This window comes from Kogia breviceps, chromosome 17 (genome assembly GCF_026419965.1).
Source record: "Kogia breviceps isolate mKogBre1 chromosome 17, mKogBre1 haplotype 1, whole genome shotgun sequence".
In the NCBI taxonomy this organism is placed as follows: Eukaryota; Metazoa; Chordata; class Mammalia; order Artiodactyla; family Physeteridae; genus Kogia; species Kogia breviceps.
In genome coordinates, this window is record NC_081326.1 from 23,360,874 (window position 1) to 23,383,876 (window position 23,003).

Consider the following 23,003-nt stretch of genomic DNA (forward strand, 5'->3'; position numbering starts at 1 on the left):
TTGTTGCCCCTCTGTTGACAGTAGGAATGAATGAAAGAAATGAGAGGAAAGGTGAAAAGTAAATCATCCTTAGATTGAAGAGGTATTGAAAAGAATAAAGGTATTAATCAGACATCTAAAGGTGTTTCCAGCAATGTATCTTAGAATGGAAAAACTTCTGTTTGGAAGTTATAAATTCTGGGATGTTTGCTAAAAATTGGTTTCACTACTTTACAGTGATACCTCAGGGGTGGATCTCCATTCAGGCAGTGCTGTTTCATATTTTTAAATAAAGTGTTTTCCAATATATCACTTAGACTTTTCTCCTTCTTCTTGGTTATAAGAAACACACAACATAGGTTAAGAGACAAACTTGGATTTTTTTGGAAGTGATTTGGATAGTTCCCATAATCAAAGAAAACACTTGAAATGCAAATCAGAGGAAGATTAGAAATCAGAGAGTCTCTGGAATTCACAGCAGCCAGATTTAAGGGACTCCTTTTTCTGAGTAGCCAACGGTGAGGAAATGTAAGCTGCTACCATTTCGACCAAGCTGTTATTCTGCTTAAGAATCAAATTCCAGAGCCAGAATATTTGATTGACTAAGCTTGGCTCCTATAACTAACTCTGGAGTAGCTACCCGGACCATAGTGAACTGAGAAGCAGGAAGGGAGGTTTGCTAAAGCATAAGCAAGGTGCTCCTACCTGAAGAAGAGAGAAGGGGTGTTAGCTACCTAAACCTAAAAACACTGCTTCAAATCACACATGTCCACTCAACAACAGAGAATAATTAACCCTGAATTGCAGAATTTCCTTATTCTTGGCAAACATAGAGTCTAAGCACTGATTTATTTAGTAGAAATTGGAGTAACAAATAGTTTATACACCACAGTGGTATAGGTATTACTAAAACAAATTGAATAATGTGTCAAAGTTAGCAATCCAAGCAAGAAGAAAGAAAAAACAATTTTTTTAAAGGGAAAAATTCAGAGAAGCTAGGACCAATAAGGATATCTTGGTAGCATTACATTACAGCCCAATGGAACAAAATGAACTGTTAGTCAATGTCTATTTCACCTCTCTACTTCCTTTCATTTCTTTAATTTAAGACAGATATTAATATTTCTGATGGAGAAAGTATTTCTTAAAATAGTTAAAATACTCCTCTAACTTCAAATTTATTTTGCATCATTTGTTTCTTGACTGACTAGAAGTTTTATTGCACTTTATACAAGACATGGGAGCTACTTTTCAGAAAAAAAAAAAGACTTGGTATACATTGAGGGAGTACAAAGAGGGCAAAGCAGTAAAACTGTTATTCAGAAGGGAGATATTCGAACACTGAGCAAGTAGGTAATGCCTCTGATTATGAATGATTCTCCTGAACATTTCTGATATTCACAGTCTACTGAAGGTTATATATACACTATTATTTGTGATATCAGGAGGGTTGAGTGTTCCTTTTCACCATCCAGAAAAAAACTCCAATTCAGACTTCTCGATGAAGCACTGAAAGGATGACATGTATGTGGCATGTGACATGATTATATGTAATATATCTATAAATATATGAAATGTGTGTATGTAGATTATATATGCTTATATACAAATTATACATACTCTCTATATTAATACAATATGTGTGTGTCCTGTACTCTTTTGAAAGTCTGCTACTCCTTGCCCTCCACAACTTTCCTGTATTTCCTCAATCTCCACTCTTGCATTTCTTTCTCTTTGGAGGACTCAGTCTTCTTCCTGACTCATAAATGTTAATCTTTCCCAGATTTTCCATAATTTAGTTATTTGACCTCTCTTTCTTCTATACTACTCATAGATATCATTTAAATTATAGCTTCAACTACCCTTCTATGAGAATGACTTAGATTTCACGTATAAATTTATTCATTCAGTCAACCAATATTTCCTAAATATTATACTCTGACTTCTGAGCTAGTATGGGGATTAAAGTTTAATATAACAGTCCTGTCATCATGTATATTTCTAGCTGTGGCCTCTATCCCAAGCTCTAGTCAATTAGAAGTTTACTTTAGTTTTCCTGCCATCTCTTCCATGTCAACATCTTTGTCTTAAAGTCTGTTTTATCTGGTGTTTTTATAGGTCCTCCAGCTCTCTTTTGGTTACAGTTTGCAAGGGATATCTTTTTCCATCTTTTTACTCTCAATCTATATCTGTGCTTGAATCTAACGTTAGTCTTTTGAAGACAGCATATAATTAGATATTCTGTTTTTATCCATTCACCAATCTCTGACTATTAATTGGAGAATTTAAGCATTACTATTTAATGTAGTTACTGTATTTACCATTTTGCTGCTTGTTTTCTATATCTTATGTCTGTCTTTTCCCCTTAATTTCTCCACTACTTACTTCTTTTAAAAAGTTAATATATAAATGGTAAATAAATATATACTAGTGTACTATTTTAATTCCCTTGCAGCTTCTTTCACTATGTAATTTAAAGTTATTTTCTTAGTGATTTCCTTGGGGATTACAAATAACACCTTAATTTATAACTAGTTCAGATTAACACAAACTTAACTTCAATAGTATACAAAAACTCTGTTTCTATATATCTCCATCCCCCTTTATGTTGCATAAATTACATCTTTAGGCATATGTGCCCATCAACATAGATTTATAGTTATTGCATCATGTACTTGTCTTTTAAATAAAATGGGAAAAAAGGGGAGTTACAAACAAAAAATTACATTAATACTGTCTAATATTTACCTAGCAATAGTTACCTTTACTGCTATTCTTTATTATTTTGTGTTGATTCAAATTACTGTCTAGTGTCCTTTCATTTCTGCTTGAAGGGCTTCTTTTAGTATGTCTTATAAGGCAGGTCTCTTAACAAAGAATTCTTTCAGTTTTTCTTTATCAGGGAGTATCTTAATTTCTCCTTCATTTTTTGAAGGGTAGTTTTTTTGGTTATAGAGTTTTGGGTAACAGTTTTTTGTTTTTTTTTTTTTTTTTTTTTTCTCTTTCAGCACTTTGAATATGCTACTTCCTTCTGGTCTCCATGGTTTTTGATGAGAAATCAGCTGTTAATCTTACTGAGGATCCTTTGTACATGATGAGTCTCTTCTGTCTGGCTACTTTAAAGATTCTTTGCCTTTTGACAATTTGATTACAATGTATGCAGGTGTGGATCTTTTTGAGTTTTTCCAGCTTAGGGTTCATTGAGCTTCTTGATTCATATCTTTCATCAAGGTTGGGAAGTATTTACCATTATTTCTTCAAATATTCTTTTGGCTCCCTTTCTCTCTCTCTCTCTAGTTGGGTGTCCAATTACATATGTTAGTTTGCTTGGTGGTATCAGACAGCTCTTTTAGGCTCTGTTCTTTTATTTTTTTATTTTTTCTTTTTGCTTTTCAGACTAGATAATCTTAATTGATCTACCTTCAAGTCCACTGATTCTTTCTCTGCCTGATTAAGTTTGCTGCTGATTTTCCCTAGTGAATTTTCATTTCAATTGTTATATTTTTCAACTTCATAATTTCCATTTAAGTCTTTTTTAGAAATTTGTTCTCCTTATGAATATTTCCTATTTGGTGAGAAATTGTTCTCATGCTTTCCTTTAGCACTCTAGAAATTGTTTCTTTTAGCTGTTTGAACACATTTCAAATGGCCAATTTAAAGTCTTTGTCTAATAAGTCCAACATCTGGGCTTTTTTTTTTTTAGGGATAGTTTTTTTTTTTTTTTTTTTTTTTTTTTTTTGGGATCTTCCCGGACCGGGGCACGAACCCGCGCCCCCCGCATCGGCAGGCGGACCCCCAACCACTGCGCCACCAGGGAAGCCCTTAGGGATAGTTTTTATTGATTGCTTTTTTCCCCCTGTGTTTGGACCATACTGTCTTGTTTCTTTGTATGTCTCATCTTATTTTTGTTGTTGTTGAAAACAGGATATTTTGAATATCATATATTCAAATATTATAATCCATCCCTTAGTGTTTTTTGTTGTTTCTTGAACTTGTTTGCTTGTTTATTTACTTTTCTGAACTAGTTTTTTAGAGTCTGTATTCTTTGTTGTGTGTGTCCATTGAAGTCTCTGTTTCGTTAGTGGTCAGCTAATAACTGGATACAGATTTCCTTAAGTACCCGGAAATAAAGTATGTTGTATAAAACAAAATATTCTGCATAAAGTGGTGTGTACCACTCTCTGTACCTTTTATGAATGCATAATAACAGTCTACATGATTTGTTAAAATTTCAGTAAGATTCCTGTTTCCTTGAATGTGACATATGCGCAGTCTGCACTACATGGGAAATAAGGCTTACATTTAGTTTATGCATTCCCAAATTATTCATTTGTTCATATATTTTTTCACAAAAGACTACATGATGATAGATATTGTGAATTTAAGCAAGACACAGATGCTGCTCCTAGGTAGGTCACAGTCTAGCTCTGACCTTGGGAAAGTTTCTTAATTTCTCTGAGGATGAAATTCTTCTATGATATAGTAGGAACACTATCCTTGATATCACTGGATTATCATGAGAATTAAATGGGAATATGTATGTAAAATTGGTACAGTACCTGGTACAAAATTAATGCTCAATAAGTACTTTCTTCCTCCCCTTGTCAATTCTCAAAGCAACAGAGAAGTTTAGGTAACAATTATCACCATCTGTCATGTGCTATCTCTATGCCAACTGAGTGCAAAAGTCTTATTCAATATTTCATTAGTTTGTAAAACATGGCTATGAATTAGGTATTAATTAATTAATATAAGTAGTCATTAATAATAAGCTTGAAAGTGGCTCAAAGAGATGAAGCAGGGCTTCCCTGGTGGCGCAGTGGTTGAGAGTCCGCCTGCTGATGCAGGGGACGCAGGTTCGTGCCCCAGTCCAGGAGGATCCCACATGCCGCGGAGCGGCTGGGCCCGAGAGCCATGGCCGCTGAGCCTGCGCGTCCGGAGCCTGTGCTCCACAACAGGAAAGGCCACGGCAGTGAGAGACCCGCGTACCGCAAAAAAAAAAAAAAAAAAAAAAAAAAAAAAAACAACGAGATGAAGCAACTTCCTGAGGACACACAATTGCTAAATTAAGACTAAGAATTTGAATTCAGTTCTCCTTTAGTTCAATACCTATATACTTAACCTCTTCCCTGTACTTCTACTGATACCAGTGCTTCTCTCACAAGATGACACAGGAATAAAATCCTTAAGAAAATAGTTCCAGACCAGTAGAACCTAAGAAAGGACCATTCATTGTCTTTCCTTGGCTGTAGAAATCCAGACTGTAAAAAGGGTGAGTGCGTCATACTGGTATTTCTCCTAGAAGGTTATTTTACTTTGGACAATGCAAAATTACATAAGCCTAAAACTGTGGAATAAACTCCTGGGAAACTGGGCCAGATTGGTTGCATTTCTAATTAATTAGTTAATTGTTTATTTGTTTTTCTGACAGAGTTTTAATTTTTTATTTTAAAGAACAATTATGCTTTTAGCAGAGAAAGAAAGCAAACTTCAGCTGAAAAGATTGAGCTACTAACAGTTCAAACACTGGCTCCCCTCAGTCCCTATTGGAAAAGTTAGCCCATTTGTAGTTCTTAGTCAAGATCGACAAGTTCAAGATCATGTTTTAAAACTAAGGTTCAAATTGGGAGATTGGGATTAACATATACACAGCACTATATATAAAACAGATAACTAATGAGAACCTACTGTATAGCACAGGGAACTCTACTCAGTGCTCTCTGGTGATCTAAATGGGAAGGAAATCTAAAAAAGAGTGGATATATGTATAACTGATTCACTTTGCTGTACAGCAGAAACTAACACAACATTGTAAAACACCTATACTCCAATAAAAATTTTTTTAAAAAGGAAAAAAACCAAAAAACTAAGGTTCAAAGGAATTTGAGTTGTTTTTACTCTGATTTCTTTCCTGAAGATGTTTGTTGACAGGATCTGGAGCATTCTGCTATAGCTAAAGGTTTCAGCTGACTGCAATGCTTGAAGTCACTCAGAGCAGACTGTAAAGTGCAGGAGAGCTAAATGTGTGACATGAACACTCCTGGTAGACCCAAGGGTCATTACGTGCCTGTGAGTTTTTCTCTCTCCTTCTCTTAAAATGTTTCTCTTTTTTTTTTTTTTTTTTTTTTTTTTTTTGTGGTATGCGGGCCTCTCACTGCTGTGGCCTCTCCCGTTGCGGAGCACAGGCTCCGGACGCGCAGGCTCAGTGGCCATGGCTCACGGGCTTAGTTGCTCCGCGGCATGTGGGATCTTCCCGGACCAGGGCACGAACCCGTGTCTCCTGCATCGGCAGGCGGATTCTCAACCACTGCGCCACCAGGGAAGCCCAAAATATTTCTCTTTTTAATGGCCTTAAAGGTATTTACTAAAATAACATCAATAAGACTTGGATCAGGCTTGTATTTAAGGGGTAGAAATAGAATTGCTAAAGTTTTGAGTTTCTAAAAGCATTGATAAATAAAACAAAGTCTAAAATTAGAGTGTTTTTGTACTGTTTGAAACAATTAAATTGATCATTTATTGACCTGATCCTACCATCATGAACTTTAGAATATAATTTGCCCACCCCTTTGTGGCAATAGACTAGATTGTGAGTATTCTGAGGGCAAGAACTGTAAACAAATAACCCTAACCAACCAAGCCAAAAAAACAGATAAGAAGGTGAACTGACAAATATTTGTTGAGTACCTATGCTTAGTACCAGGGATGCAAAGATAAGTAAGGCTTGTTTATCGTAGGAGGTCATGTAGTCTAATGGATCACAAGCACAGCTCCTGATGTAGGCTGCTGATCTGGTCCAGGTGTTGGCTCCATCATTTACTAGCTGCATGACTATTACCAGCCAGGTTCCCTGAGAAGCTGACCCTGAGATGGAAAAGAACACAGGAAGTTTAATAAGGGGCACTTTGGGCATCAACACCCAAGGAAAGGATTAGATAGAAGGAGAAGCTGAGCTGCAATGCAATCTAAATGGAGGCCTTAGCTAACCTTGTGAGACACTAAGAAGTGGTATCTGAGTGGAGGCAATCCCCCATGGCGAATGGTTATTGAATGTGGCTGCCTTGAAAAAAGGCATAGTCTTGGGGTGAGGAGTGCCAAGACAACACTTCAAGGAGGTGAGAAAGTCAGTAATACCTTGAAGGGATTGTGGAAGGTACATTATAGCTTCCACCACAGTCACCTTAGATAATTTAACTTTGTTGACCCTTGTTTTCTTCACGTGTAAACTAAGTATCTAAAAATATCTTTATAAGGTCAAAATTAGGATTAAATATAACCATACAGGTAACTTCCATGCTGTGCCTGGCACATGAGAAGTCACAAAGATTCTCCATTGTCATCTTGTTCACAACTTCTCCAATAAGTAAAACAACTACTCTCTAGGGCATTAGGTTTTCAAAAATGGGTAACCGCAATTTCTGCCCTCAAGAAGTCTGGTTGGGGGACGGCTGGCACATCAAAAGACAGTGCAGTGCGATGTGATAAGTGTTCCATTGTTGCTTGGATGCCTTAGGCTCGTCTTCAGGACAAGCTGTTGCTTGAGTTGAGGACTGAAGGGTCTAGTCCAAGGAGCTGGCGGGCGGTGGCTAAGGCAGGGCATTGTGAAAGATTATGCTGGGGTCTAGGATGGCCAGAACACTGGGTGTAAGACAGAGGGTGGGGAGAGATGAGGCTGATAGGAGCCAGGTGATGAAGGTCTCAGATATCCTAGTATAGGATTGGGATTTATGCTGAAGGTACTGGGGAGTCCAGGAAGGATTTTTAAGTGTTGATGAGCTTGAATTTTACGAAGTCCAGTCTACCACAAAAATAAAGACTAGGTTGGAGACGGGTGAAGTGAACACAGAAAGACCCAGTGAGAGGTGTGAACTGAGAGCACGGCAATGGGGTTTAGATGAGGGGTCATAGATACCCTCAATTACTGGTTTGAGGGGCTCAGCGGATGGTGGGTGGTGCCATTTTCTATGAAACAGGGATATCAGAAGGTGGATCAAACCTGGGTGGGAGGGAGGGGATCAGTTTGGTTTTGGACATCGACGCTGAGATGTTTAGTGCCCATTGATGATTTCAGGGCTGGAGTGCAGAGGGTAATCTGTACAAGAGTCAGAGTTTGGAGTCAGCAAACTGCAACCGTAGAGAGAAGAGGGTGGCGTGGAAGAGGACTGGCTAATAGCCAGTTAGTGGAAATTGCAACTGAGGAAGGAACAGGATACATGGAAAATCCAGGAGGTTTTTTAAGCTTCTGTGCCACATTTTGACAGAATGGAAAAATTCCCATTTCCAAGAAGCAGCTTTCCTTCTTTTAATTATTTGAGCAAAGCCACTTCTCTTCAAAAAATCAACCTCTCCCTCAAACGGAAGATATGGAGAAAAGAGGAAGAATCTTATTTTTTCAAAATAAGGTGACAAAAAGTTTTCAAACATACCACTTTTAGAAAACTAGCTGTAAAAGGAATTAAAGCACAAGAAAAGTTTTTGATAAAGGAATAAAGAGAATGTGAAAAAATGAAAAGGGTGATATTGGGAGTAGAATTATTAAAAATGTTCAGAGACAGGCACCTTTCAACATTGTGTAGCTGGCAACCTAAGTAAACTAATAGAAATGGATACATTGCAAAGTTTATTACAACTAAAAAATAGTTGATAATGACTTTTAGCATTTCAGATATAAAAATGGGTAAGGCAAGGGTGAATTTTATGTTCTTACTTTATGAAGGTAAAGGTAAAAATTCACCAAAAATTCTACAGTAAATGAAATACATTCCTCTGTAGGCTATTTGAGATCTAGCTGGGATGAGTTCACTCACTCGGGTAGTACATTTTCTTAGATGAGATAATCTCTCAAGATAAATCTCTTTGGGATGTATCTCCTTTAGGTCTGACAAACCCGTAAAACAACAGCCAGACACCGAGATCTTCAATTTGTAGCCTCTCTGACATCTCCTCTGATAGTTGTTTCCTCCGCAGAATGCGAGGCTATCAAGTGCTACCACGCGAGGCTATCAAGTGCTACCACGCATCGTTCCCACTAGGCGGCACTCTAAGCTCATCATCAAGCCGAGGATTAGCCGCCGGCTAAAATCTGCCATAGGCAGCTCGGTTCGTGGAAAATCGCTAATAGTTTGCATTTTATTAATTGAAACTTTAGAATTGATAAATGCTTCCTTATAAGCTAGGCAACAAAGCATGCCATATGGTTTGAGCCTGAAAGTAAGTCTTCTTTGGAAACCCTCCTCGGGCTTCATCTCACACTCCGGGGCATCTGGCGCACCAGTAACGTGAGGCAGCCAGTGACAGCATCAAGTTTGCAGTGATGCCTGGGATGGCCCTCTCTTCCCCGAGTACAGGTGGCTTGGGACTGTGCTGACTGGGAGATGCCTTGGTTGACTGCTTCTCAAGGAATTGAGAAGACCCAACAACCTTGCTCAGCCATGCACGCAGTAGAGGCGAGTTCTCTAACAAGCGGCTCAGAGGAGCAGGGGTTTCACTGCTCACTCGCACAGAGGAACCAGGACTGCATGATTGCAGCAGCGCCTGAGGGGCTCAACATTCCAGTAAATTCGGAGAAACAGCTCTCCTTATCTATGAGCTTCCAGGCATTGGAATGGGCACCGATTTTCAAAGACTTCAGGGAGGATGATAGGACGTGTGCAGCCAGGCTCAGGCTAGAAGTTGTTGACTCCCGTTTGTTGGTATTAAAATGGGACACACGACCCTTCTTCACCAACCTCTTCTGTCAACATAAGCCTAAAAGGTAGAACTGGAACCTGGAATCAGGGACAAAATTGAGAACCCTCCCTCCAGTAGCTGTGGGAAAGTTAATACATAGACAATGGCTATGATCTATCATCCATGTCGTCTTTATGGATATAACCAAACACAGAAGAGGTTTGTATGAAATAAAGCAGCACTGGACTGGAAGCCAAAAAGACTTGTTTTCCATGACGCTCTACCACTCAGTCACTGCATTCAGGTTATCTTTCTGGTTTGACTTTTTACCTGTAAGATGAGGGATTTGAAGCAGAAGACTTGACAGGCTTCTTCAGGCATAAACATTCTAGGATTGGAATCTAGAGAAGTAGAGTCTGTCTGCAAACTTCCGTGCCACAACTGCTGCAGGAGAGCTGTCCAAATCACAGTCGCTTCTGGGGGAAAGGCAGCTTTGTTACGTATGGGATTTGTACCCGAGGATCAGTTTAAACCAGCTAATTTCTAAAGTACTTCTAGTTATAATAGACCCTCTGAGTCTATATTACTTGTGAGTTGTTGATAAAGTATTAATTGACTGAGGTCCAAATACCTTATTTTTATTTATTTATTTTTTTGTGTGGTACGCGGGCCTCCACTGTTGTGGCCTCTCCCATTGCGGAGCACAGGCTCCGGACGCGCAGGCCCAGAAGCCATGGCTCACAGGCCCAGCCGCTCCGCGGCACATGGGATCCTCCCAGACCGGGGCACGAACCCGCATCCCCTGCATCGGCAGGCGGACCCCCAACCACTGCGCCACCGGGGAAGCCCCAAATACCTTATTTTAAAATTATTTTTAATTTCCAAGATTGGTCACAATCCTTTCACGTGCAACAAATATCCATAGAGCCTCTGGCATGCATATGATTAGTGTCTACATTGGGAATGGACTTAAATGTAAAGCCCAAAGCAGTAAGTACTCTACTAGAGGAATGTACAAGGTGGTAGGGGTTCAGCTTCCTGGGCATCCCAGGGGCAATATGCCATGCAGATCTGGAAGATAGCATGTCTGGAGTTGAGGGCCTGCAGAAGTAGCTGGGTCAAGAAGGGCCTTGTTCATTGCAGCACATGTCAAGAACAGGCTCTACCATGCAGACGGCCAATACTGTTTGCTGATTAAATGCCTGAACTCATACAGAATACAAAGTGTTGTGTAACTGAGAGCAATGTCTAAAAAGTTTCTGCAGTATTTCTCTAGACAGAATCTAAGGCCAGCATAGAATGTGTCTTTGTGGCTGTCATTTTTCCAGAAATTCCACAGACATGGGCAGGAATCTCAAATTGGTTAAATTTAAGGAAATTCTTATTTCTGTATCTCAACATACAAATTTCTTAAACTACATCTCTTCTCATCCCAGCAGAAGTTTGTGAAAAAAGAATGGAATAACGTTATTCAAATAATATTTATTTTCAAACATTTTTAAGTTGAAAACGCCCTGTGTAATAAAATGAGGAGCCTACCAAGGCACAAGGCATACAGTCTGTTTAGTCATGATGACCATTCTGTACCCTGAAAATAAATTTAGGAAGTGACTTCCATATCAGATTTTATGCCTTGACAGTGCACTAAATCAATATTATTCCTCTGACATACTTGAAAGCTGAGACTAAACCAAAAGAAAAATGCTTCCAAGAATAACTCTGAGGGCATTTGATGTCTGACAACAAATAGATCAACTTCCTTCATTTCCCTATTTCTTTGTGTCCTTAAATAATATGCTCTATTTGCCTTATGCATTTACACTGGACAATTCATTTTAACTTTCAGTGTTTATAGAACAATTTGTAAGCATCACTCATGAGACAAAACTTATTGGAAAGACAGCAGAAGCAGGAAGTTGAGATATCCTAAGTTTTGGCTTTATGCTTCTATTGAAAGAAAATGTGGAGATAATGCTGTGTGTGAAGGTAAGGGGGTAGGAAAGTAGAACACTCAAGGAGCTGAAAAAGGCTAATATGACTAGGAAATGAGAAGCAGTGATAGATGACCTTGAGAGGTGAGCTCCAACCGACTGTCAACTTGGGTGCATCAAACGTGTATTTCCATGAAAATATCTATTCATACAGAGATCCCACTATCACCGAGTGAAACTATAAAAGGTAGGAATATGGATAGTCCAGGACTGCAGGTAGCTTTCTCTTCTCCTCTTAAGTCTCCAGACTGACTGAATTAGGATCTCTTTATATCACAGCTTGGTGGGCACTGGGTGAGGCAGAAATGCCTGACTGACAGCTTTACCTGTGCACAGAATAGCACGCTTAGCACCTTTGCAACACCCATGCTGTCCCGGGGCTATGGTGATATTTTCAGGCCATGGGAGAGGCCAGGTCCACAGCTGCACACTTGACACACCCTTTCACATGTCCTCCTTTCAACAAACCAAATTGGTGAACACTATCATTATCTCCACTTTAAATGAGCACTGAGGCTCAGAGAGGCAAAGTCACTTGCTCCACTTAGTAAGAAGCAGAGCCAAAATTCAAACTTAAGTCTGTTCAATTTTAAAGTATATTCTTAGCTAGTATTGGATTAAGAGGTAAGTGAACTTGGAAGGTTCTGGGGCTCCAAAACTGGAGAAAATTAGGAAACATTTTGCAGATATGAAATGTTCAGAAAAGTAAACCCAACAGGGTTTTACAAAATACTTTGAGGAAGACATTGTAAATATACCCATGTTAGCTCTATCAACCTTTATCAAGGAATTAATGCATTACCTAGCTAAAAAGTGAAAGACATTTCTAAATGTATTTATGTCTTTCAGCCCATACAATAAAAGTCTTATTTTGAACATAAAGTTGTTCCTATACTATAAAAACAGTTTCTCCAAGACCCTACTAAATAAATCATTGAGTTTCTGAAGGATTGAAGTCTGACACAGTGAATTATCAGCCTCCTAGACGGAGAGCCCCTCTGCTTTTGTCTGTCCCAGCGCTATGCACTGTATTCATATTTGTCTGGTCTTCTTTCCTTCATTTCCGGGGCATGAGCCCAAATGTTGTAACTTGTTCTTCTTTTATCATGCATACTTTAATTATTTCAACTATAGGCCATCTCTCACTTCTTCCTCTGTCTTCTAATTCCTGTTCATTTATCACAGGGAAATCATTAATCCATTTTCAGCAAAAACACAGCCCTTATTTTGATGAATGAGCATAAAATTGGAGCGGGAGATTGATAGCCTTTTGTGAAACATGAATGCACGAAGACACTAAAAATAGAATTAATTGTCAGATAATTATGGCACTGAAAGGGGTTCCCTTGTATGGCAGTAGGTGTGCCTTTAGGGCTGACATGCCTCCACTCTAGCTAATGTACAGAAGGCAGGGAGGGAGCCAGTGGTTACTTTGCTTCCGTGACTTTGTGCCCCATGTGTGCTGCGTGAGTCACCAAACTAGAGGTTGGCCTCCGTGAGAAACCAGGGAGAATTTGGGCAGCTATTTTTGTATCCTTATGGCAAATCTTTTGCACTGTTAGCTTTTTTGGCCTATTTAGTTGAGGTGGTCAGAGTTGTCATTTTTGAGCAAACTACAAATCTGTATCACCTCTGTGTTTGGCCTGGCTCTCTTTGAAATCTCCCATTAGATTCTTTACCAAAGTCTCCACTTAGGTTCATCTGTACCATTATTCTAGATTCCACATATATGGAATAGAGACGTAGACATAGAGAACGGACATGTGGACACAGTAGGGGGGAAGAGGAAGGTGGGATGAATTGGGAGATTAGTTTTGACATAAATACACTACCATGTATAAAACAGCTAGCTAGTGGGAACCTGCTGTGAAGCATAGGGAGCTCAGCTCGGTGCTCCGTGACGGCCTAGTTGGGTGGGATGTGGGTGGTGGGAGGGAGGCCCAAGAGGGAGGGGATATAGGTATACATACAGCTGCTTCACTTCATTGTACAGCAGAAACTAACACAACATTGTAAAGCAATTTTACTCCAATAAAAAAAAGTCTCCATGTACCTTTCATCTCTAATCAAACTGCTTCCCTTAAGCCCTGTAATGTCCACCTAGATATTTATTGTTAAATTATTCTTGCTTAATCACCAGTTCAAAGCCATTTTGCCCCATTGCAAACATTTTACAGATTTCCATTATCTTACAGATTAAAAAAGAATTTTAAGCTTAGTTTGATAAACCATCGGCTACCAAATGGGTCACGTGGAAGTATGGTTAGAACAAAAACCATTTGTAAACCAGAGAGAGCCTAGTCAAGCCTTCAAAATGTGAAATATAGGGTAAATGATGGAATAACATGGTTAATGAATGACATTCGGTCTGTCCACCAATATCAGTTTAATGAAGGATTTCCACTGTATTTCAGGTTTACGGGTATACACCTGAATAGCCAACAATGATGGTACACAGGGTTGAATGTCAGAGTCTGTTCATTTATAAGTGCCTACTATGTGATAGACTGAGTTTTCACACTCCATTTAGGCCTCAACAGTGTTGTAGTTTGGAAGGCAGCTATGCTCACCACTATACCACCAACGCCACCAGTGTTGTAGTTTGAATGGCACTATCTTCCTTTTGCAGGAGACAGGTAGGTTGAGGAATTTGCCATGAGTCAAACACACAGTAGACGGTGGTGTTAAACACATATCAGTTACCATTAGTTTAAAAATAATTTTATAAAACTACAAAGTAATGCATGCTTAATGTAGAAAAGTGAGAGAATACAGATTCATGAAAAGAAGGAAACAGAATTCCTTCGTAATTCCATCAAGTAGATAACCATGGCTATGATTTTATGTATTTATTCTTTATTTAATCTTTATTTATTCTTATATTTTACGTATTTATTCTTTCTGTATACCAATGCATAAATGTATACCTTTTTTACTTATAAAAGTGAGACCATACTGTCTTGAAATCTGCTTCATTCAAGTAGTGGTATTTCATGTACATCTTTAAATCTGCAACCTTGCTTTATTGGGTACAAAAGAGTCTACCATTTTATCTATTATAAAATATTTAATAAATCCCCTTAGCAGTGGAAATTTTGAAGTGCTTGAGATAAATGCGATGCATAGCCCTTAAGCAAGATCTTTAAACACCACATATATTTCCTTGGTCTAAGTTCCTAGAAGTGTAATTCCTAGGTTGAAGGCTATGAATATTTTTAATAGTTTTGCTGTATGTAGTCAGATCAGCTCCAGAAATATTATTCTTAAACCAATTCCCACTGCCACCAGCAATACACAGACTTCATTTCTCCAACTCTAGTAAAAATACCATTAAAAAAATATACGTACACATATATATAGTAACTATTTTTGATTAGTGAGGTCAAACTTTTCTCATTTTATTGTATATATGAATTTCTTCTTTTTCTTAACCTTTGCTTTAAATACTAAATATTAAAATTAGCCCCAAACAAGACAAAACTGTGATATTGTGCCATTATTGTATCTCCTCTGAAGGAAGAAGAAAAAGATGATCTTCTCTGATAACAAATTACTTATGGGATGAAAAACAAATTAACTGGATGAGACACCTGGGCCCATTAGGTATATTTCCATGATGCTTGTCACCACAGTACACATGGAGTCATGCATTTCTGGTCTTCATTTTAGTACTAACATATGAGTCCCTGATAGGTTTTAGACTAATGTACAATGGGCAAAGGATATGAAAAACAATTAACCCTAATTAATCTGACTTGAGTTCTACAAGGCACACTGTTCCCCTGAATTTTGGAGGATTGTATCCAAATGCCTGCTGGAGAGCTCCACTTGGATAACCTATAGTATTTCAAACCCAGCGTGTCCCAAACTGAATCTATGCCCCCCCAAAAAACTTCCCCTCCCTGCGTCACTCTCTTCCTCAGTTGGTAGCACAACAATCCGCAGAGAGTGTCAATCCCCAAGACTTAAAATTTCCTTTCAAATACCTCTATTTTCTCTACTAGTTCCCTAATTTAGGTCTTTAATTATTCAATAAATATTTTTGAGCACCTACTATGTGCCGTATTTTTCTAAGCTTGGTAGTGGTGGGAGCAGGCAAGGGTTAGAAGAAAGTAGACAAATCTTCAGAGCTTCCTTTTGGAGGAAGATCTGAAACAGACAATAAGAAAGTAAGAAATCTGCAGTCGAAGTGACTGTTTTGAGGACTATTTGAGGTTGCCTAAAAAGATAACACTTAACTTAAAATTTGGAGAAGAGCCAGACAGTTAGGATTCTGGATACAGCATTCTAGACCTTTCCAGATGGAAAGGTTAGGTGGCAGAAGAACTTAACAGACCCAAGGAACAGAAAGGTGGCCATGTGGGCTGGTGTTAGATAGAGGAGTTGGCTGGGTAAAACCATGTTTGGAGGCCACATAAAGGAGTTTGAATGTCACAATACTAAACATGATAGGGAATCTTTGAAAGTTTTTAAGTAGAGAAAAAAACATGATGTGATTTACATTTTTCAAAAAGAACACTATGGCAACTATGGGAGACTAGATTATAGTGGGCAAAGATGGAAGCAGGGAGATCCGTTGATAGATGCTCACAGTAGTTCACTTGAGATATTTTTGTGGTTTGGACCAGGGAGATGGAAGTGGAGATGAAGAGAATTGGATAAATTCAAGGTATAAGGTAAGTCATCTCCTCGCCACCCCCAAACTTAGAATACATAATTTATCCACTGAAGTTTTCCATCTTCTCTAGAGGATGTGCTCATTGACACCCATGATACGCTGGATGCTCGTGGCTGGTTGGATCCTTCTTAGAACATCTGCACACTCCTGTTCCCTCCTAAGAGGGCTGTGTGATTACCAAGCATCAGTTTTGTTTCCAAAATTGTATCAGCTGTACTTAGACTAATTTTAAATAAATGTATTAATAGTATATAAAACAGTGAAATAGGAGAATAAATTATCATTTCTAGGAAAAACTAGGTCAGATGATACTTGGTAAAAGTGTATGTAAGATAGCAGTACAGGATTGAAAAAGAAAACAGTAAGACATGTGCTTCCTGTCACAGATTCCTTTATAACATGTCTTCATTCTGCAGAAACCAAAGCCAAGATTCAGAAAATGCATTAGGGGTATGGCTTAGCAAGAGAGAGAACCAGAAACTCTCACTAGTGAAACTATACCAAAGAAAAGCCTTGAACCTCTATTAGAACATTGGTAAATGAATATACACTTATGTGCATTAAGTTAAAATAATATGTTTAAGGTGTGTATCATAGTATGTGTCTCTGATCTATCACATCAGGTAAGTGGACTTCTGCATTTTGTAGCTATAACTAATGTACGGGATAAGGGAAAAAGAATTATGGATAATTATACTTGTCACTTGCATAGGCTGGAGCACACTCTTCGGCTTGGTGTGCCCTTCACATTCCTCTTTAAGAAGCAGCTAAAGCACTGGACTTCTACTAGTTGCCAGTCTTTGCCCCCCTTTCCAGTCCTCTCTTTCCCATAATTCATCAAGAATATTACCACATCTACCTCAATGCCACAACACATAGAGATCATAAAAAATCGTACCACTCTGAACTCCTTGAAGGGATCATGTGCCTCTCAATAATTTTCATAACCCAGAGACGACACACAGTAGATACTCAGTGTTTGTTGAATGAACAAATGAAAGAATATGCTATATTTTTTTAAGGCTGTCTACTTTTATCTTTTGAACTGAGAAAAATCTTTGCACGCATTTAATGACGTCATATTCATTCCATACTGTTATGGACTGAATGTTCGTGTCCCTCCACAAATTCCTACGTTGAAGCCCTAACTCCTGAGTGTGGCTGTATATGGAAATAGAGCCTCTAAGAGAGTAATTAAGGTTAAATGAGGTCACAAGGGTGGGGCCCTGATCCAATGGGACTACTGTCCTTACGAGAGATACCAGAGAGCTTGCTCTCCACACTTCCGTGCACTAAGGAAGGGCCACGTGAGCACACAGAGAAGCTGTCTGCAACCAGGGAGAGTCTTAAGCAGATACCAACCCTGCTGGCACCTTGATCTTGGCACCCAGCCTCCAGAACTGTGAGAGAGGAAATTTATTGTCTAAGCCATCTAGTTTGTGGTATTATAGTAGCCCGACCAGACTAATACCTATATGTAGAATACTAGATTTTCTTTTTCATATTTAATTTGTCAAAAGGAGCCTCAAATGTAAAGTGACCTTGGATATGTCTAATAGATGCTTCTCTCCCCTTTAGTTTTCAAAAATTTTATTTTCTCTTTTTTTTCTTTGCTAATATACGACATCATCACAGGAAGAAAGGCCTTTTATTTTCTCTTGAAGCGTACAATCCACAATCCAAATTTAAGATAGCTTTTATCTTGGTACAATTAACAAAAAACTATAATTTAGAGTGGTTTAACAAGTGGCTAGTCTCTGTGATTCTCTTACTCTTCCCCCATGCTTGTCACACCTCATGTTTGCAAGACGGCTTTCATAGTACCTCTGGATACCATCTGAGGTCAAAACAAGAGGAAGGGGGGAGAGGATGGGTCAGTAGCATGTTTACCTTCTTACAGAAAAAGCAAGAGATTTCCCAGAAGCTACCAGCAGACTTCCACTTGTGTTACTGGCCATAATGTGTCACAGGCTCAAACCTAGCTGCAAGGGGAGCTGAGAAAACAAGTATTAAGTTTCTCCAATTCTTATTTTGAAGGTGGCAAAGGAGATGAGGAATGCAAGCATCTGTCAGGTTAGTTCATGAATGGTGTGTGCTATAGAGGGAACTGGAAGACTGGACTGGCAGATCAGCTCATTCTAGAAGAGTCCTCCTGTCATGAGATTAATCACCACAAGGTGGGCTTTATATTTCATACTGTAGCAAAGGACTTTAGCCACCATCTGACTAACACTAATACCTCTTTGATTACAATTAGCTGGGCTGCAAACATTACACTAGGGTATTTGAAGTCTGTACCTAGTAGTCTTCCTTGTATCTAAGACACTACCTTTCATCTATAAGTATACATTGGCTGTGTTTTGTTGTTGTTGTTGTTTGCTTTGTGTGGAGACATTAACACTGTTCTACTTTTCCATCAATGATAAATATAAGAAAGTGGCAAGTAGGGTTTGCTCTAATTTGAAGGCAATGGTTAAAGCCATAATTTGAGTTTATTGTGTTCTGGCCAAGAACCTGCCAATAGCTTACCACCAGCCAGCATTTCTAAATTTGCATTCATGTTCACTGATTTTACTTAAAGGCATCTTTTAAAATAATCTGTATAATTACTGGAATCACTTAATGATGCAGTAATTGTTTTAGTACAGGCTATGACAAGTTCTTACCTAATGTAGTCTAAAATATCATTAAAATCTGAGACTTTACCAGAACAAAAGTACATCTGTTCTAATTGAAGAACTTAAATAGGGAAGAAAATTGGAGTTAAGAGAAAATAAGAGGGAAAAATAAAGTCATCTTTACTATACAAAAGGATAACTCATAAGGTTCTATACAGTAGCTACAGGTGAACCACAGTTTGGCTTAGAGCTCGCCAGAAAACAAAACAAAAAAGAGAATGACAGTAATACAGTCTTTAAGATAAAAACAAATCAATTGTTTAGGAGATGCACAGGTTTTACTGGAACTGATACCTACGAGAATTTTCTCCCATGAGTTCTCATAAACAGTACACAATGTGATGGAGAATGAATCAGCTTTAAAAACACATGTATTGAAAATACAAGTTTTGATGATTGTTTTTGCTAGTAGAAGCCAACAGCGTAGAAGCAAATTGCAATGGAGTAAGGCTATGAAGAATCAAAATGTGGATCAAATATGTAGCTCTTTGAAACTCTCCCAGAATATAAAACTTAGATTCCTTTCTCTTTCTAGCTGGGAATACAAACTTGTTTTAACAACATCTAAAACGTCCTCTATTCCTATAAGTAATACAAATCCATTTCAAAACCAGACTAATTATTCTTAGACCTAAGGCCACTGTTCCCTTCTAATCTCACAGACAGGTGAAGCAGACTACATGATTTATCTGAGGACCATGGTTTTCTAAATAAATGTGCTTTAAATGGCTAATCTTAGTAGATAGAACACATTCGAAAATGCTGAATTTTATGGTTGTACTTCTTATACATGGACTTAATTTTCAAAAGGTTAAGTTAAAAGATTATCTACAAAATTCTGTTTCAGTTATGTTCAAATTTTTAATCAACTGGTTACATTTGAAGTGCACTTCACCAATTTACAAAGACTTAAAATGATCAGTAACATAAAGTGTAAACTTAAAAAGAAAATCACAGACTCATTCCACATCTGTGAAATGCAGCAGTTAACTGTAATTAAATTTACAATAATCGTAAGGGATAGGAAGAAGAACATAGAAACTGGAGGAGAAAAATAGTATTCAAGATCTGAACAACACAGCTACTGTTGTACTGAAAAATAATTTATTAAATGAGTATAATACTGGGAATAAGATGCATTATAAAAGTAAATTCTAAATATAAACAACAGTGGTTTTCCTAATTAACAAGAGTTTTTCTTCACCCATTCAAAGTTTTAAATACAATCTTCTGAAAGGCCAGATTTTGAAAGTGTATGGATCACTTTAAAACAGACATGTATGTAGCACTATAATATCTGGAATTTATCATCTTGTTTTATTAGACTAAAAATGATATTAATTTAAATGACTGTTCTTTTTAAACCTTTTTAAAGCCTAGAATAATATTTTGAAATGAACAACTAGACCATTTTATTATACTCTTTCTGTCTCCCTGGACAGCACACACATTTCTAATACAGTTTGTGGAAAATACTGAGATAGAGCATACCTGTCCACTTTGATGAAGACTTTAAAAAATTCTGGTACTTTGGTAAAAAGCAGTCTCCTTTTTAGATCAAAGGTTGAACAACAGCCATTGTATCTATTAATCTACGTCCGTAGAATTTTAAACAACCACATCTTAATATGTACATCAAGATACTGATAAGCTTTTAGCTAGTGAAAGAAAAAAACGGAGACTGTTATTCTTTCCCCAATAAGTTTCCTTCAGTTTTTAGAAAGCACACGCAGTTCAATATACCAACTGGGATTTCAAAATGCCAGCATGATTACAGTGCTTATTAACAGCAATATGCAAAACAATAGAAATATAAAATAAATAACTTCATACTATAAAAATGAAACAAGGCACTTTCAACAACTATATGCAAAGCTGAGATAAACATTTTTTTCATAACGCAGACTCAGACTCTAGGAGACTTCCGTAAAGAGTGAAATAGTAAAGGCACTACATAATTCTTTTTCCTAACTCCACTTACTAAAGAAATTCACCAATTAAACTTGGCACAAAAGAGTTTAATTGTCATAAAGTGCATCACTTGGCTAAATATATTAAGAAGAAAATCAGCATCAATACATTATAGCAACATATTCACATACACAGAAATAAAAATGCAATGCCAGGAGTTGACATAGGAACTTTGCAGGATATATGGCTTTTTCTCTTTTATTTTGTTGTATAACTGCTTATTTGCTTAAAATCTATATTTTCAAAAGAGTATGCCTTGATTAGCAAAAAGAGGTAGTGTTCTGACAAAGGCAAACCCACTGATTCTATAAGTAGAGATTTAAGATAAAGATTATGTGGAAAATATACAAGTATAACATATAATACATTGGTAAAACATTTATTATAGTATTTTGATATTAGTGAATTTGTTTTTAAAATCAAGGCTATTTTATCACTTTAGCTATGTTATTACAGCTCTTTCAAAGAGTTTTCCTTTGGTACTAGAAAGTTTTCTTCTTTTAAATAGTAACATTCCAAATAAGCAACTTTTATTTAGAGGTGATAAACATGTCAACATTTAAAACTCAATTCATCTTTACCACTTATTTAAACCATTAATGAAAATATATCATGTCTGAGACACAAGGAAGTATATAACCAACAGACAGCAACATGCAATTTATGTCCACTTAACTAATGTAACTGGTGAGTTAAACACACACACACACACACACACACACACACACACACACACTCACACACACACAAAGTGTGCACACCCACGTTAGTCTGGAGCAATATACTGGCAAAACAACAAAATAATTTATGCACAGTATTTAAGGATGTGGGCCTTGATGATAGAACTCTAGATTTTTTTTAGTGTGATAAATACAAAGTTTGGCTATAAGACAAAGTAAAGCAACAGTGAATATATTTCCTATACCAATAACTTAAATTTTTCTTTATGTAAACTTTATACATGTGCAATCTTGCTGTTTTCTGTAAATGCTTCAGTCTCTTTCTTTCTTTTTAAATATCTGCTACTCTATTCTGAATTTGCAGGAACGTAAAAATGGAAGGAACCACTTGAGATGCATTAGTCGTCTTCTGCATTATATGCCACTTCTGCTACTTCTATGTCTGATGTGGAATTTTCAGGTTCACTAAAACTTGAGCATTGCTTATTATCAGCTCTGCAAAAAAGAGAGAAACACAATGAAGAGACTGGATGCATGCTATTTCACTTCACTATTACCTTAAAAACTTTTAAAGTTAAAGAATATTTAAATATTTAATGAAAAAGAACATTTAAATATTCAATCAGAAATTTAATATTTTAAAGTTGTCATTGCCAGATAACACCTTTGAAGATATATTTTTAACTCTTTCAGCTCTCTGAACTATCACTTTTCAATAAAAATCTACTTTGTAATGACCTTTAACCAACAGAAAATTTCTTCTCATAATTATAGCTTAACCACTATCACTAATGTATTAATGGTGACCTTGGATTTATATGTAATACAAATTCTATGTGTGTTCAAATATACCATCTTTTCATCATTCCTATTAGGTAGTCACAGCCCAGTTAATTCAGACATATCTTCAAAATAAGTAATGAAATTTATAGGCTGGATGACAAAGATTCATTTTTAGGGAAAGCCTAGAATATCTATAGTCTTCCTCTGTTTGCTCATCAGATTCATGATACAATAACACTGAGTTCATAAAAACATACTCTCCAGGGCTTCCCTGGTGGCGCAGTGGTTGAGAGTCCGCCTGCCGATGCAGGGGACACGGGTTCGTGCCCCGGTCCGGGAAGATCCCACATGCCGCGGAGCGGCTGGGCCCGTGAGCCATGGCCGCTGGGCCTGCGCGTCTGGAGCCTGCGCTCCGCAACGGGAGAGGCCACAACAGTGAGAGGCCCGCGTACCACAAAAAAAAAAAAAAAAAAAAAAAAAAAAAAAAAAAAAAAAAAAAACATACTCTCCAGAGTATTATGACTGTTTCTCTCCAATTATTCAGATGATTAGGCTATAATAAACCAAACATTAC

The 23,003-nt window shown here is 37.5% G+C and overlaps 1 protein-coding gene across 8 annotated transcripts in view; it reads right to left on the reverse strand.

Annotated features, from left to right (window-relative positions):
* Window positions 1–19,092: 19,092 nt before the first annotated feature.
* The window catches only part of SNX16 (sorting nexin 16), a 34,598-nt gene continuing 30,687 nt past the window's right edge, over window positions 19,093–23,003 (reverse strand). For 6 of the 8 annotated variants that reach the window (XM_059042703.2, XM_067017997.1, XM_067017996.1 and 3 more), the window contains one exon: window positions 19,840–22,141. In XM_059042703.2, coding sequence (XP_058898686.1) covers window positions 22,045–22,141 — 97 coding nt within the window. In that variant the 3' untranslated portion in view covers window positions 19,840–22,044. Of the gene's footprint in view, window positions 22,142–23,003 lie in introns of all 8 variants that reach the window. The other 2 variants (XM_067017994.1, XM_059042704.2) reach the window with 2 other exon arrangements.